Here is a 15,430-nt window from a genome sequence, read left to right as displayed (position 1 = left end):
CAGACTGACGGGTTCAAATCCTGGATCTCTTACTTCCAATCCATATGACTGTAGACAAGTTGCACAAGACTCTGTACATCAATTTCAATAATAATAGTACTGTCTATCAGAAATAATAATAGTTTTGCCTAATAGGGCTGCTATAAGGATTAAATGTGGCATGGAAAGGACTAAGCAAAGCTCCCAGTATCCAGTAACTAGTTAATCTTCTATAAATATGTTGCCAATACTATAATCAAAACACAGGAAAAGACCCAAGCAATAGAAATAAAAGCAAAAATAAACAAATGGGACCTAATTAGCTTACAAGCTTTTGCACAGCAAAGGAAACCATAAGCAAAACAAAAAGACAACCTACAGAATGGAGGAAATATTTGCAAAAGATGAGACTGACAAGGGCTTAATTTCCAGGATGTATAAACAGTTCATACAACTTAATAACAGAGAAACAAACAACCCAATCCAAAAATGGGCAGAAGACCTAAATAAGCAATTCTCCAATGAAGACATACAAATGGCCAACAGGCACATGAAAAGATGCTCAGTATCGCTAATTATCAGAAAACTGCAAATCAAAACTACAATGAGGTTATCACTTCACACCAGTCAGAATGGTCATTATTCAAAAGTCCATGAACAATAAATGCTAGAGAGGCTGTGGAGAAAAGGGAACCCTCCTACACTGCTCGTGGGAATGTAGTTTTGTGCAGCCATGATGGAAAACAGTATGGAGATTCATTAAAAGACTAAAAATAGACTTACCATATGTTCCAGCAACCCCACTCCTGGGCATATAACCAGAGGGAACCTTAATTTTAAAAATATATGCACCCCAATGTCCATAGCAGCACTATTTACAATAGCCAAGACACGGAAACAACTTAAATGTCCATCAACAGTTGACTGTTGCAGTATATTTATACAACGAAATACTACTCAGCCATAAAAAAGAATAAAATAGTGCCATTTGCAGCAACATGGATGGACCTGGAGAATGTCATTCTAAGTGAAGTAAGCCAGAAAGAGAAAGAAAAATACCATATGGTATCACTTACATGTGGAATCTTAAAAAAAAAAAAAAAGACAAACTTATTTACAAAACAGAAACAGACTCACAGACAGAAAACAAACATGGTTACCAGGAGGGGAAGGAGGTGGGAAGGGATAAACTGGGAGTTCAAGATTTGCAGATACTAACTACTATATATAAAACAGATAAACAAGTTTATCTTGTATACCTGTGTATAGCACAGGGAACTATATTCAATATCTTGTAGTAACTTATGATTAAAATGAATATGGAAATGAATATATGTATGTTCCTATATGACTGAAGTACTGTGCTGTACACCAGAAATTGGCACAACACTGTAAACTGACTATATTTCAATAAAAATATATTTAAATAAATAAATACATACGTACATTTTAGATTCATTTCTGAAAGTTTATAGGTTTCCATATGGAAGCATTGGCTTTTTTGTGTTTCATTAAAAATCTGTTATAAATTAAACAAAAAAACCACAGGAAAAGTTCTATCTCATAAAAGTACACATTGTAATATGCAAAGACATTCTACTTGCAAAATGTCTCCAGACAAAATTTGGGGAAAAAGTCCTTTAAAAAACAGTCATAATATTTCAGAACTGAGAGATATCATAAAAATAATCTTGTTTTACCAGAAGTTTGGAGATGTTTCTGGTTCAAGTCTGAGTTAAAGTCAAAACCAGGACTAGAATCAAGTGTCATCATCTGTATTAAGAGACCAGAAAGTCCTATGATTATTGTACCTATATAGCAATTTAGTGGACATTTATTGACCAAAATTTAAACAACATTCCTTTCTGAGATGTTTGGAAAGGATTATTTGGAAAATACGAGGTCGGGGCTGGCAAAATCTACTCCAGGCAGGCAAAACAGCACGATGATTAAGTGCAAGAATTTGATATCAAAGCTGATAAATTGTAGCAGTTTGACCACACGACCTTGGGCTAATTTATTTAATATTTCTGAGGTCCATAGAATAGATACTTAAAAAATATTTGAATAAAAGGCCAAAAGAAGTAGCTTCTCTCAAAGTTGAGGGTCTTACCCACAATCAAAGCTTCAACTTTTGAAAACTTTCTTGATAATTAAAGAGAATACACACACAAGCTCTAATGGGTTGGACGTGACTCCCCCTGTAAAAGGAGAACCTGCAAAGGAGTTTTTGCAGATATAATTAAATTAAGGATCTCAAAATGAGGTGATCCTGGATTTTCCAGGTGGGTCCTAAATCCAGTGAGAAGCTTCCTTAAACTCAGAGTCTCCAGAAGAAACCAAGTCTGTAGACACTTTTGAGTTTTAACCAACTGTGAGAGAATAAATTTATGTTGTTTTAATCCATCAAGTTTGTGGTAATTTGTTATAGCAGTCCAAGGAAACTAATAACATATCTGACAAAGAATCACTAAATATTTACCTTGTAAAGTGATCATCGGCTATCCTAAACATCAAAAAACAAACAAACAAACAAACAAAAAAACCTTATATGAATTCTATTATTTACAAAAACTGGTCAAAAATTGGATTATTCCCATAAATTCTATACAGTGAGATTAAAATGTGTATATGTGCATTTTTATTGTTCATTTCTCACTCCAGGTTTTAGAACCTTATCTCTTAATAAAACAACACTTTGCTCCAAAATTCACAGTCAGAAATACAGCTGCAGTTTCAAAGACAGTTTTTCTCAACAGGAACCCTGATAACTCCAGAAACTATGCAGCAATATTCACAGCTCAGCAGTAGCAAGGTCACAGGAACGTCTCCTTTGGGCTTTGCATTCACTTACAGTGCTGGAGCTGGAACACTGGCTAACTTTTTTATTTGCTTTGCTAGCATCTATTTTCACACTAATTAGCACATGTGGCTTGAAGTTTCTTTTCATATTTTGGGGGTCCAACATTGTTTCCGATAATAAGGTGGGAGCAAAGAAAGAAGGAATTTCAAAGCCAACCAAAGACTAAGAAAAAATAAGTTGATCAATATAAGCTTATATAGATAGGGCATGTAATAAAAAGATTAACATTGAAAATAAGTATAAAAATTACTAGGTCAGTCTTTATTCCATTATACTTTTTTTTCCACGGAGCAGTCATGTAACAAAACTGTTTGATACGGAGTCAGTGACAGAAGAAATCTTCCAAGCTAGAGAGAGATTTATCTACTTCAGTCTTTTCACTTTTAATAGATGAGAAAATGAAGATTAGAGGAGGTAAAATAACCTTACTCGTGACACACATATGATGACAAAGCTAACTCCATCCTTTCTCCCTTTTCCCCTATAACACATTGCCTAGATTACATCCCCAAAGTCAACCAAATGCTGGGCACTGGTCATTCATTCAAAAATTTATGACGGGGTGGGGAGGAAAGGCTCTGATTACTAAAATTAAATTGTTACACTAAAACAACATTCAAAATTCGTAACATTTAATACAAAACATGTTCATTTATACCCCCAAAATGATACACTATTTTGCATATCACACCAAGATTGTAATAAAAAAAAAGAAAAATACCAGTAAAACTTAATTTAAAATAATTACAGGACGTGGAATGCTGCTAATATGAAGATATACTCACTCACTCACACACACTCACACACAAGAATTTTAGGCCTGGAATGGTGAAAGGTTAGATATGACTGAAAATTACAAAACATTCATGACAAATAAAATTATCTTTTTTTTGCCATTAAAGATAAAACACCAGGATAGGGGAAAGGCCTTTGAATACAGACACAGGAAAGTTTGGGTCCACATTTCAGACATGCTCCATTCAGTGCCTATAAATTCATTAAATCTCAAAATAGTTCAGTGAGAAGTCAAACGATTTTTTTAGGTATTATTAAATACTCAAATAGGTGAATAAAACTGAAAGTATCATTGTTATTAGCAATTGCTTCTCTCACTCCCTACCTCTGCTAAAGGTTTGTAGGCTATGTCAAAGAGGATAGCCATAATATACACTTGAAATCTCTGTTGAAAAAATACTGACATGCTTAGAAAATGGCTCTAACGTGCAAGGTAGCTAATATTTACTGAGCACTAACTATGTGCCAAAAGCCCTGTACCCTGTCCATGCATTCCTCTGTACATTTAACCATCTAGAACCCTATATAGCAGGTCCTGTTACCTCATTTTATAAGGCCAAAGGTTGGAGTGGTTAAATAACTTTTGCAAGAACAATAATAAGTTCTTACTCAGAATACTAATTCTTACATTCAAATCTATGATATAATCTCAGTCATACCATTTGTTCTCTTCCCTACACTGATTGTGCAGCAACAAGATAATTTATGGAACCGAAGGACTAATATCTAGAATTTTTTAAAAGCAGCTTCAGTGCTCTAAGAATTATACATAGATTCAAAGAATTACCCACAAGTTGCCTTAAGGCTTTAAAGGTCAAAATAAAATCAATCAAGTAGCTAATTATATCTTTAAACTTGAGTAGAATTGAGAATTTTTAAAAGAATAACTTACTTCTGAACTAAATGGCACTAATGAGATGTTCACTTGGCCATATCTTTAAAAAGGGTTATCCTTACAAAACAAATTTATGTTTCTGTCTTCTTACATAGATCACAATGAACATAATCTGGCCTTATCTTGCTAAATCAAGACTTTAACTGTTTTGGTTTCCTCCATCTGTATTTTGTACCTTTTTCTATCCCAGATTCCTCCCTTGGTTTTAAAATACGGGTTATCACTTATTGTTACTGACAGTGCCTGAGTCTGCTCCACCCCCTCTCCTCCGCCACCCCACGCCTACACTCGCTATTTACCATTTGCTCTTTCTAATCTACAGCACTCTGAGAAATCATGATGATAAGTTCATTAGAACTGCTTTTAAATAAGAGTAAAAAGGTCTAAGATTCTTTCTGAGTAAGGCGTATGATCTGTATTGTGTGAACTTAGTGACATTTATCTGTGAAATCCAAATAGGTAATTTTTTTCTCCTAACTTCAGTTTCAGAGAAGAGGTCACAGAGAGAATGACCTGTGGAGAAATCGGGTGTTTTTCTACTTGTTTTTATATGTAAAACTACACTTGCATGCCTTAAATTCGGGTAGCATTTTCCAGGTTTTCACTCCCATCCTGGAAAGAGGTCCTGCCAAATCTGTTGCAGCCTATTCAGTGTTCATTTTATCTGAGCTCTGTGGAAAGCAGATTTCTCGGGTGGTCTCTACAATTCCCAGCCCTTGGTATGCATGTCCTGCATGATCACTAGCACAGTGATCAGGTTATGGGTTATGTTATAACTGCCTGCTAATCATCTCTACAGTAAAGTTTAGGACACCCCAAACTTCAAATATCTGAAATCAAGAGCCCCTCATCTGCTTGCTCCTCCTGCTCTGGTGACCTCGTGAGCACCTTCTAAAACATACCAACAAATAAATAATAACAATGAAAATAGCAGAACTATGCTGAGTCACATTTTTCTATTTTTACTAAAATTTTACTTTTTCAGTCAGAATTACACTCAGAGACATGTGGCAAAACTGTGCCTAAAATTAAACTAACTTAATAATACTCTATGTTTCTTAAAAAACAAGAAGTTTGTAAAGTAAGTATTCCAGAGCTGGTGCCAGAAACTCAAGAGGGACGAAGGCCAAAGAGTTCTCTTCCTCCTTTAAGAGGAAGCCTCTTGGTCTAAACTTGCTTACCAGCCACTGTCCCGTGGTCAACATTATTTTTAGACTGATGGACACAGAAACTAAGGTTTTGGATGGGTCTTCCACATGAATGCTAAAGTAATCCCAAATAGCTAAGGGTAGAAAAAGAGACAATGAACCAGAGAACACAATCTTTGATAAATGAAGAAGAATGAACAGAAATATGAAAGAGCTGTCGTCAATGAGAAGGAGTAAATGTAGTACAACCGAACCCCACAAGCCTCAAAAACACAGAGGCTTTCACATAAAGTGAATGAATAAAAAAGGCAGTATTAAGGAACACTTCTCAACGCTGAGTTATATGGGATGTGAGAGGGTGAATGACCTTCTCTTGAAAAGTTTGCTTACCAGAATAAGATGCTAGTGCTCACAGTAAAAAAATTCTGAGAAGATGAAGAGCTGTACAAGGATGCTTCAGAGAAGTGAAAATACAGTAAAGAATGGGTCTGCCACATACAACGCAGAACTAACATGACATGCTACGTGACGTGACGGAGGCAGCAGATGGCTAGTGACAGCAAGATGGTGGGGGCAGGGGGCGTTACCAGAATAAGACAAACTAGGCCTGGACCTTTCATCAGAATCTACATTTCTGGTAAAAGGGAACAGCTCCTGCCTAAAATTAGCCCTCAAGAGTCAGTATGTATCTTAACGGTGATAAGAATTTACTAGAAACATCATCAAATAATATCAGAGAATAAAAACCAAATTAGTCAGAACACCGCTATGAAAAGAGGACAAATAGTGACCCCACAAAGATACAGAAGCCTTCTCCTTTGATCAGTTGAGGTATGAACTCATCACATAAGCTAGTACATGTGAATCTGAACATGTGTGTGTCTGAGTGGGTGTAGTAACATCTGCCTAAGCAGACTGATGATAAATGTTTAAATATTTAAAAGTATATTTATAGATTTATCATAAACTTCTTATATTTAGGCCAGCATTAGCTAATAACCAAAGATAAACTACCATGGTTATGGGTAGAAGTTCACAGGTATGAGAGTTCAATAAGTATTTACTTGGTGAATTGTTTGAAAATTTAAAGATAGTGTGCATACCTGTATTAAATGTCTTCCTCAGGACGGTGCCTGTTAGCCACCAACACAGAAACTCTTATCCTATTTACTTAAGATAGTGTAGTAATAATGCAGGATGATGTAGAAATTTATACAATAAATAATAAAATTTTAATCTTTTCTACTTTATTTTGAAAACATGCAACAGAGCTGACACAAAATAAAAGTTAAGAGGACTAAAAATAACTTCAAAAATGAGAAATAAAGAACATAAAGTTGTCTGAAAAAACAATGATGAGATATATTAAAAAATACATATAAATACAGAAAAGTATCAAATAAGGATCGTAAAACATATCAGGAAATAAAGAGTGAAAAGGAAGCAAGACTTTATTTTAAAGCTACAGAAAATTAGAGTTGTGTAAGTCACTAGCCAACTATGTGAGTCACTAATTATCTCAGGCTTCAGGGGCATTGTTACATAAAAATGATAAACTGGACAAGATGGCACCAATGGATTCCACATCCTCTAACATTTTTATGACTCTCTAAATCAAGATAACACAAAACTTACAAATATAAGGAATGATTCCTATACTTATGAAAAATACTTACCCAGTGACTATAAGACACTAATATTTAGAACACCATAACTTACCGAATTTAGTAACATTAAAACAGGAATTATATGTTGATTAAACTCTCTTCAAATAGAAGAAAAAATATTGACGCTATATAATCACTGAATGTTCTTTTTGACATTTACCATTCTTATCTGAAGGCCAGAATTTATTTTTCCTAATACAGTGAATCTAAAAGAATGACAGCCTAAAATATAGGGTCATTAATTAAGGGACTTGCAGGGTCAGGCAATTAAGTTTAAACTGCAAAATAACATAAAAGCATAATCCTTATCTAAGGTAGGACTCCATTCCTATTATTCATAGAAATGATATGTTATGCATTAAAATATTAAGAAGTTAGTGTGTTCCAGGTTACTAAATTAAACCACAAGAACTGATTATGAAATTAGTACTGAACTATACATCATAGTGAAAAACTTTATTAGGTATTATCACTGATTTAATACCTATCAAGAAAAATGTTATTTTCCTTTGCTGACAGAAATTGAAAATAAGAAGGTAACATTAGGTTCACAAGCCAGTAAAAAAACTGAAATCTGGAGAAAAGAAATCTTAATACCACCACAGATTTTAAAATGAGCAATGATTCTCCTCAGATATCCAACAAAACTGCACTCATTTCCCTTCTCATGTTTCGGAATATTAGAAAGCACGTATTTTTCTCACAGCCGAGAGGTGACCAAAGGGAACAAAAAAGATAAAAGTGGAAGACAAGCCACTCTCACTTTTTAATGGGCTTGGATTGGCCGCTGTTAGAATAGAAGTGATAGAATTCCTTCAAAAGAATTGTCTACTCTCACATCCAGCAGCCAAAGAGAAGTATTCTTCCCCGTTATGAAGAAAAGCCACAAAGCAGAGGCTCTGCTGGGCTCTCAGACGACCTCCGGGCCCGGAGCAGAGCAGGCCTGAGAGGCCTCCCCCTTACCTGGTCTCTTTTCTCTTCTGATGTGGAAGGAAAGGCAGCCTCCTTGCTGTACCTTACAGCACATGTTTGACAGGACTGGGAGTCAGAACTGGGCTGCAGCTTACCCTCACAACAGAAACATTTACTTTTCTTCAACATCTCAGACCTTAGCCAAAAGCTGATGATAGTGGGCCCACAGAAGCCAGTCTGTCCACAGACCTTCCTGTCTGAGCCAAAAGCAAGATAGAGAAGACAGATCTGCACCTCCTATTTGACTCTATCTCCCCCTGTTGGGAGGGAAGTATACCAGTCAGTTCTGGGTTACAGGCATTCACATATCCAACAAATGCTATTAGCTTACTGAGCAGTAAAGAGGAAACCTTCATGCATTAAGTGAAGACCCATTATTTAAGAAATAAATCTGTTTTCTAAGTGACTTTTTAAATAAAGTAACTCATTTTCTTCCTGTACAACAAGAAGTCTTCTGCTTTAGGAACTTGAATCTTAAGTTCTCTGAAAACAGACCAAACTTTCAAGCACTTTTTGAAACTAAACCTTGCAAAAAGCTTTGCTACAAAGCCTCTCTTAATCCAGTGGTTTTTAATTAATTTTACTGAGGTAAAAATCTCCAATGTTTAATAATTCTGATTCAAAGAGAAAGAATCTACACACAAATGATCTTTAAGGTCTCAATAAAAATAAAAATTAAAGATTTCCTTGCAAGACTGTGTCAAACTTAATAACATACAATGAAGTGACAGAGCTGGAGAAGCAGCAGAGTGTCGGGAGACTTAAAACCATAAATGTTTAATTTGAAAATAAGACTTCTGGGGGAGGGTATAGCTCAAGTAGTAGAGTGCATGCTTAGCATGGACGAGGGCCTGAGTTCGATCCCCAGTACCTATTAAATTAAATAATTAAAATAACAAATGAACAAACCTAAATTATTTCCCCCCTAAACAACAAGAACAAATTTTTAAAAAAAGAAAATAAGACTCCTGTTTTGATATGTTCTATAATAGCTTGTTAATTGCTATGTAAATTGCTGTTTTATTCATTCATTTTTTTAAAAAAGAAGATATTATGCAACTATACTAGATGCCAGATACCATATTCAGGTACCATGCAGAACATTCTTTAAAATGGACCAAAGTTTAAGAAATCTTTTTTAAAACAAATAAGAGAAATAGGAAAAGAGCGAGAGAGACCTACTATACAAAAGTCTTACTCGGCAAAACTTTCCTGGGTCACAGTTCTGACACAGCACCTTTAAATCATTTGCCTCCCTTTCCAATTCCATGCACTTAAAAAAAAATTATGACTTACCTGGTTGTATAATTTCCTCTATTTCTCTATTTTAAATAAATCAACATTTTGACTTTGTTGCCTATAACAACCATCCACCTTTACATCACGTTCATCAGGGAAAAGCTCCATTTTATATTTTGAGAATAATTTAATAAAATGTTACATTTAAAAAATAATAATAGATAACATGGGTAATGAGCTTTTTATGAGCTAGGCATTGTTTAAAACATTTTAGGTGGATTATCTCATTTAATCCCCCATAATAACCCTATGAGGTAGGTTCTAACACAAGCCCTAGTTAACAGATGAGAAAACTGAGGCACAGAAAGGTGAACTAACTTGCCCAGTGTTACATGGCCAATAAATGGTTAATCCAGGATTCACATACAAGTAACCGTGCTCCAAAATCTAAGCAATTAACTACAATCCTATGCTTCTTGGGCTAAGTCCCTGCTCTACCTCAACAAATGTATTGTTGCCAAAACAGTGTCTCAAAGGATGCATTAGCAATTTATTAACTTTGTCTTTTTGCTATAGGTTGACACACTCAATAAACAATGAATTTTAACTGTCAAAGTTCTTTCCTTGGTTTCATTTTTCTCCCTAGGCTACTTAAAACATATAACGTAGATTTACTTATATTCTTCACTCTTTCTTTATTTCCTGTTTGGTTGTATTTATTTATTCTTTCAATACTTATTGAGCATTTACTAGGTGCCTGGCATATAAATTCAGAGGTTCATAAAATCACAGAACTTCAAGTCTGGGAACAAGCTTGGAGATAAAATAAAATTAATGTTCACAATCAAGGAGTATAAAATCTAGAAAAGCTAGATTTCTCGCATCTTGTTCTAGCCGAGAAAAATCTAATTCAGGTATTCCTTCTGTGATCATTTGTACCCATTGGTTTTACTCTTCACAACTAGAAACATTTGATATCATCTAAATACCTCACTAGGCAGTCTTTCAGATCACTTACAAAGAAAATAAACACAAAGGATGCTGCATTAGAGTCCTAGGTCTGCTGTTAACAAAATACTACAAACTGGGTGGCTTAAAGGAATAGAAATTTATTTTCTCAAAGTTCTGGACGCTAGAAGTCTGAAATCAAGGTTATGACACGGTCATTCTCCCTCCAAAATCTCTAGGGAAGGATCCTTCCTTGCCTCTTACAGCTTCAGGTAGCCCCAGGCAATCTCTGCGTGTGGCAGTGTAACTTCAATCTCTGCCTCTTTCTTCACATGGCTGTATTCCCTGCATGTCAGCCTATGTTTTCTTCTAATAAGGAATAAAGTCATATTGAATCAGAACCTATCCTGAAGACCTCATCTTAATTTGATTACATCTACAGATCCTATTTTCAATTAAGGGCATGTTCACAGGTACTGGGTATTAGGATTCCAACATGTCTTTTTCAGGAAACAATTCAACCCGTAACAGATGGGATTATTAACTGCTTAAGTACCTTGATGTTTATACTTTTCCAGCTAAATAAATACCTATTTATTTCCACCCTTTGATTTCTGATTTTAAACCTTTTCTTGGGCCGTGCTAAAAGTACATTTCCCATCCAGCGGTGACTTACCATTTAGTCATCTTTGATAAAGAACACTGTCAAGTCTTTCCCAAAGCCTAAGTACATGATTTTATATGCTCTATTACCTTCATGTAAAAGAACTCCAAGAATAATCAGTTAGGCACGATTTCTTCCTCTGAAAATGTTCCCTTTCCCCTAGAAGGTAATTTTACTTAAATATTTGATCACTCTATTTGTTATTATGAATTCTAAGAGCTTGCCCAATATTCAGAAAATATTTACTGAGCCTCCACTATTTGCCAAGTACTGCTCAAGGCAAAGGATGTTGTGGTAAACAAAATGAGGGTGTTTGTCTTGTAGGAGCTGCACTTTGGGGGCGCTAGTAAAGATTATAGGGGAAGAAAATAGATACTAAAAACCATTCATACATATGTATATACACAATCAAATGAGTTAATAACATATAACTACACACACTAAAGTATTTAATACATAGAAATGCTTAGAAGAAACCTCCCACTTAGTAAACTTTAGCCAACAAAACAGTAGTAGTAGCAGCAAAAATACTAGAAGTAAGTTATGTAAGAAATGGAAAAGGGCAATAGGAAACATAACAATGGTAGGGATGGAGGGATGATAATATAAAAGCCTATTACAGCTACAGAAGTCACAGAGATGTCTCAAAAGAATGACATTTGAGCTGAAATGATGAAAAGAAGGCAGTTAGTCATATGAAGAACCGGGGAAAGAGTTATTAAGGAGAGAGGAAACAGAAAGGCCCTGGGATGAGAAGAGGCTTGGTCTGCTCAAAGGGCAGTGAGATCAGAAAGGCTAGATGTGGTAGATGAGGAGGAGTAGGCTATGCTGGGGGCAGGTGGGCAGGGACATGATCATGTAGTTTAAGCTATGCTAGGGAATTTTATTCTAGTTACATAAGGATGCCACTGGAGGGCCATAAGCAGGAGCTATACAAGATGACATTAAGATCAACTTTAGTTACTATATAGAAAATATAATGTAGGAAGAGCAAGGGAGCAGACAGATAGTCTGGCAGAAGCAGTCCAAGCTACACTTTCTGATGTGTTTTATTAGGATGATCACAGTGAAGGTGCTGCCAAGAAGTCAGATTTGGGACGTATTTTGGAAGTGGCACCATGAGAATTTACTGATGGAGCGGATGTGAGCTTTGTGAAAGAGTGAACACAAGGGCGATTCCCACGATTTTTGGCTTTAACAGCTAATTTGCAATTTACTAAGAAGACCAATATTATGATACTTGCAGATTTGAGGGTATTGACAAGTTTAATATGAGCGTATCAGTCCAATTACTGAATGAAATGATCAAATTCTAAGTCAGTCTTTATAAATTAAATTCACTTTCAGCATGTTTTCTCCATGCAAATGAACTGTCATACATTATATATAATACCAGAAATAACAAAGAATTTTAAATGATCAGAATAACCAAAGCGTTACTTTCACATATTTAAGAACCACATGGCAGGGTGATGACTTTTGGTAGGCATGTTAAAAACAGAAAAACCTTCACATATAAATTTCAAAACTGTATGCATTAATTTAATTTAATTTTTAAAATGTAAGGTGAAAAATAGCTCAATTTCAGAAATTTGGTTTCTCTGACACTGAGCTCCACCTGCTGGTAACTTCTTATCGTTAGGTATTTCTTTTCTTTAGGTATTACACTCTGAAAAAGAATAAAACTCCTAGAGGAAAACATGGGCAGAACACTCTTTGACATAAATTGTAGCAAATTTTTTTTGGATCTGTCTTTTAAAGCAAAGGAAGTAAAAGCAAAAATAAACAAATGGAACCTAATTAAACTTAAAAGCTTCTGCACAGCAAAGGAAAACCATTAACAAAACGAAAATCTACTAAATGGGAGAAAATATTTGCAAATGATATGGCCAATAAGGGGTTAATATCCAAACTATACAGCTCATACAACTCAACATCAGAAAAAAAATAACCCAATTAAAAAATGAGCAGAGGACCTGAATAGATAATTTTCCAAAGAGGACATACATATGGCCAACAGGCAAAGGAAAAGATGCTCAACGTTGCTAATCATAAAGAAAATGCAAATCAAAAACACAATGAGATATCACCTCACACCTATCAGAATTACCATCATCAAAAAGAACACATATAACAAATGTTGGTGGGATGTGGAGAAAAGGGAACACTCGTACACTGTTGGTAGCAATGTAAACTGGTGCAGCCACCGTGGAAAACAGTATGGAGGTTTCTCAAAAAACTAAAAATAGACCTACCATATGACTCAGCAATTCCACTGGTGGGTATTTATTTGAAGAAAACAAGGACATAAATTTGAAGAGATACATGTACCAGTATGTATAAAATAAGCTACAAGGATACATTTTACAACATAAGGAATATAGCCAATATTTTATACTATTATATAACTATAAATGGAGTATATTCTTTAAAAATTGTGAATCACTATATTATACACCTGCAATTTATCTAATATTATACATCAACTATACATCAGTAAAAACAGAAAGAAGAGCTTTTTCTTATAGCTGGATCTCATTTGACTTTACTTGACTTTCTCCTTCCACCAATCCTGTTCTCAGTTCTTTAGTCACTGACCTCTGAAACCAGCCACCTTTCACATTTCCCAAGTTACTAGCTACCCCTTTTCCTCCTTATTCATGCTAAGCCCATTTCTTTCCACCTATAGCCCTGGCCTTCTCACAGAAAAAGAAGTCAGTTCTCCTTTCCAAATTTCAAGACCTTTTCCTTTTGATTTCTCCTCTAATTTTTTTCTACATCTCTCCAACCTAAACTACTTTTGAAAAGGGAAAGGCCAGGCCTAGACGAAATTGTAAAATAGATTAAATTCACCTTCAGCAATCTCTTACTTTTCCTTTTAACACCACACCCACTCACTAGCCTGCTTACCTGTATTGGGACCGCCATCAAATTCTTTTAACATGCTTGCACTACCCACTGAGGGTAACTGCCACTCTCTTTAGCGACCCAAGCTCCTGATTTTAGGTACATATCCATATCTCACAACACTTAGTGTGCTACTTTGATAAGAGGCATTCAGAATTTAAAAGAGCTCTTTAAGACAAAATCCTTTGCCCAGCAGTTCTCAAACTTTTTTCAACTCCAGGAGACTTGAAGGATGCAACACTTTCTCAGCATACTAAGCTTACGATTTTGCCTATATAAGATGAGGTATTTCTACTAACAGCATAAGTGAATCTAGGACATTTTCATTCTCAATGCTATCATTTACTGGCCTCTCAGACATTCTCCTTCATTTATTGAGATCTTTGCAAGTGGCTTATGATTATTTTTTTTCTAGAAGAACCCCTAACATTATCAGAATTATTCTTGTATTTCTAAGTTCCTTGGATGTCTTCATCTCCAACAATGTTCATTCATGCTTAACTTCAGCATCACATTATCCCATTCACAACTACCAGTCAGAACTGCTTCACTTGTGAGAGTTCAGACCACACTTAATAGCTTCTTACAAACCCCTTTTTATCTTACTCAACTATACTTGTTCTTAAACTAGATTAAAACAATCAGTCCTTGAACTACTCTAAGATTTTTCTCCCAGGACTTCAGCCCTTATATCCCACCTTTTTTTTTTTTTTTTTTTTTTTTTTTTTTTTTTTTTGCTATTTCTTCCATAGGGTGGATAGGACCAGCATCCATTCTGGCTGGCCGGAGTCCATGGTAGGGGCCAAAAAATATAAAGCATTTAGGCAGACCATTTAGAGAAAGTGCTGCTTATCCTAAGAATTGTAAGTAGCCATTCTTGGAGAGGGGGACAATATAACCAGATTTGTTCTGATCTGAAATTTTAAAAGATTACTTCGGCTGGAGCATGGTGAATAGGCTAAAAGGAGGCCACTGTGGATGGTAACAGACAAGTTAAATAACTCATTATTTTCTAATTGCATTTCTTAATCATTATTTTCATTACTAGTGTGGTTGAACTTTTCATATTTTTATTAAAGCTTATATTTTCTTTATTATTCATTTCTTATTCATGTTCTTTGTCCATTCTAAATTGATGCATTACTTTTATAAACCAATTTGGATGATTTGCTTGCATATTTTAAAACATTAATCCTTTGTCATATTTGCAGCACATATTATTTCTAGCTTTTACTCTGTAATTTAACTTTTGTTTTTCAACATAGAAAAATGTTCACTTATATTTTCTTTAGTAGTTTTGCAGCTGTTTTTTTATATTTGAGTAATATATCTGAAATTTATTTTTTTATGTGG

General features: G+C 35.0%; 1 protein-coding gene across 11 annotated transcripts in view; it reads right to left on the bottom strand.

Annotated features, from left to right (window-relative positions):
* Window positions 1-15,430, bottom strand: part of FER (FER tyrosine kinase) — a 364,680-nt gene that overhangs the window by 230,274 nt on the left and 118,976 nt on the right. The window contains exon 1 of one of the 11 annotated variants that reach the window (XM_045507808.2): window positions 8,311-8,495. The exons of the other annotated variants lie outside the window; for them this stretch is intronic. Within the exon in view, the coding sequence (XP_045363764.1) occupies window positions 8,311-8,448 (138 nt within the window). The 5' untranslated portion in view covers window positions 8,449-8,495. Of the gene's footprint in view, window positions 1-8,310; window positions 8,496-15,430 lie in introns of those variants that run through there. 11 annotated transcript variants of the gene reach the window in all.

Source organism: Camelus bactrianus, chromosome 3 (genome assembly GCF_048773025.1).
Source record: "Camelus bactrianus isolate YW-2024 breed Bactrian camel chromosome 3, ASM4877302v1, whole genome shotgun sequence".
In the NCBI taxonomy this organism is placed as follows: Eukaryota; Metazoa; Chordata; class Mammalia; order Artiodactyla; family Camelidae; genus Camelus; species Camelus bactrianus.
This window is presented reverse-complemented; position numbering and strand designations above follow the sequence as displayed.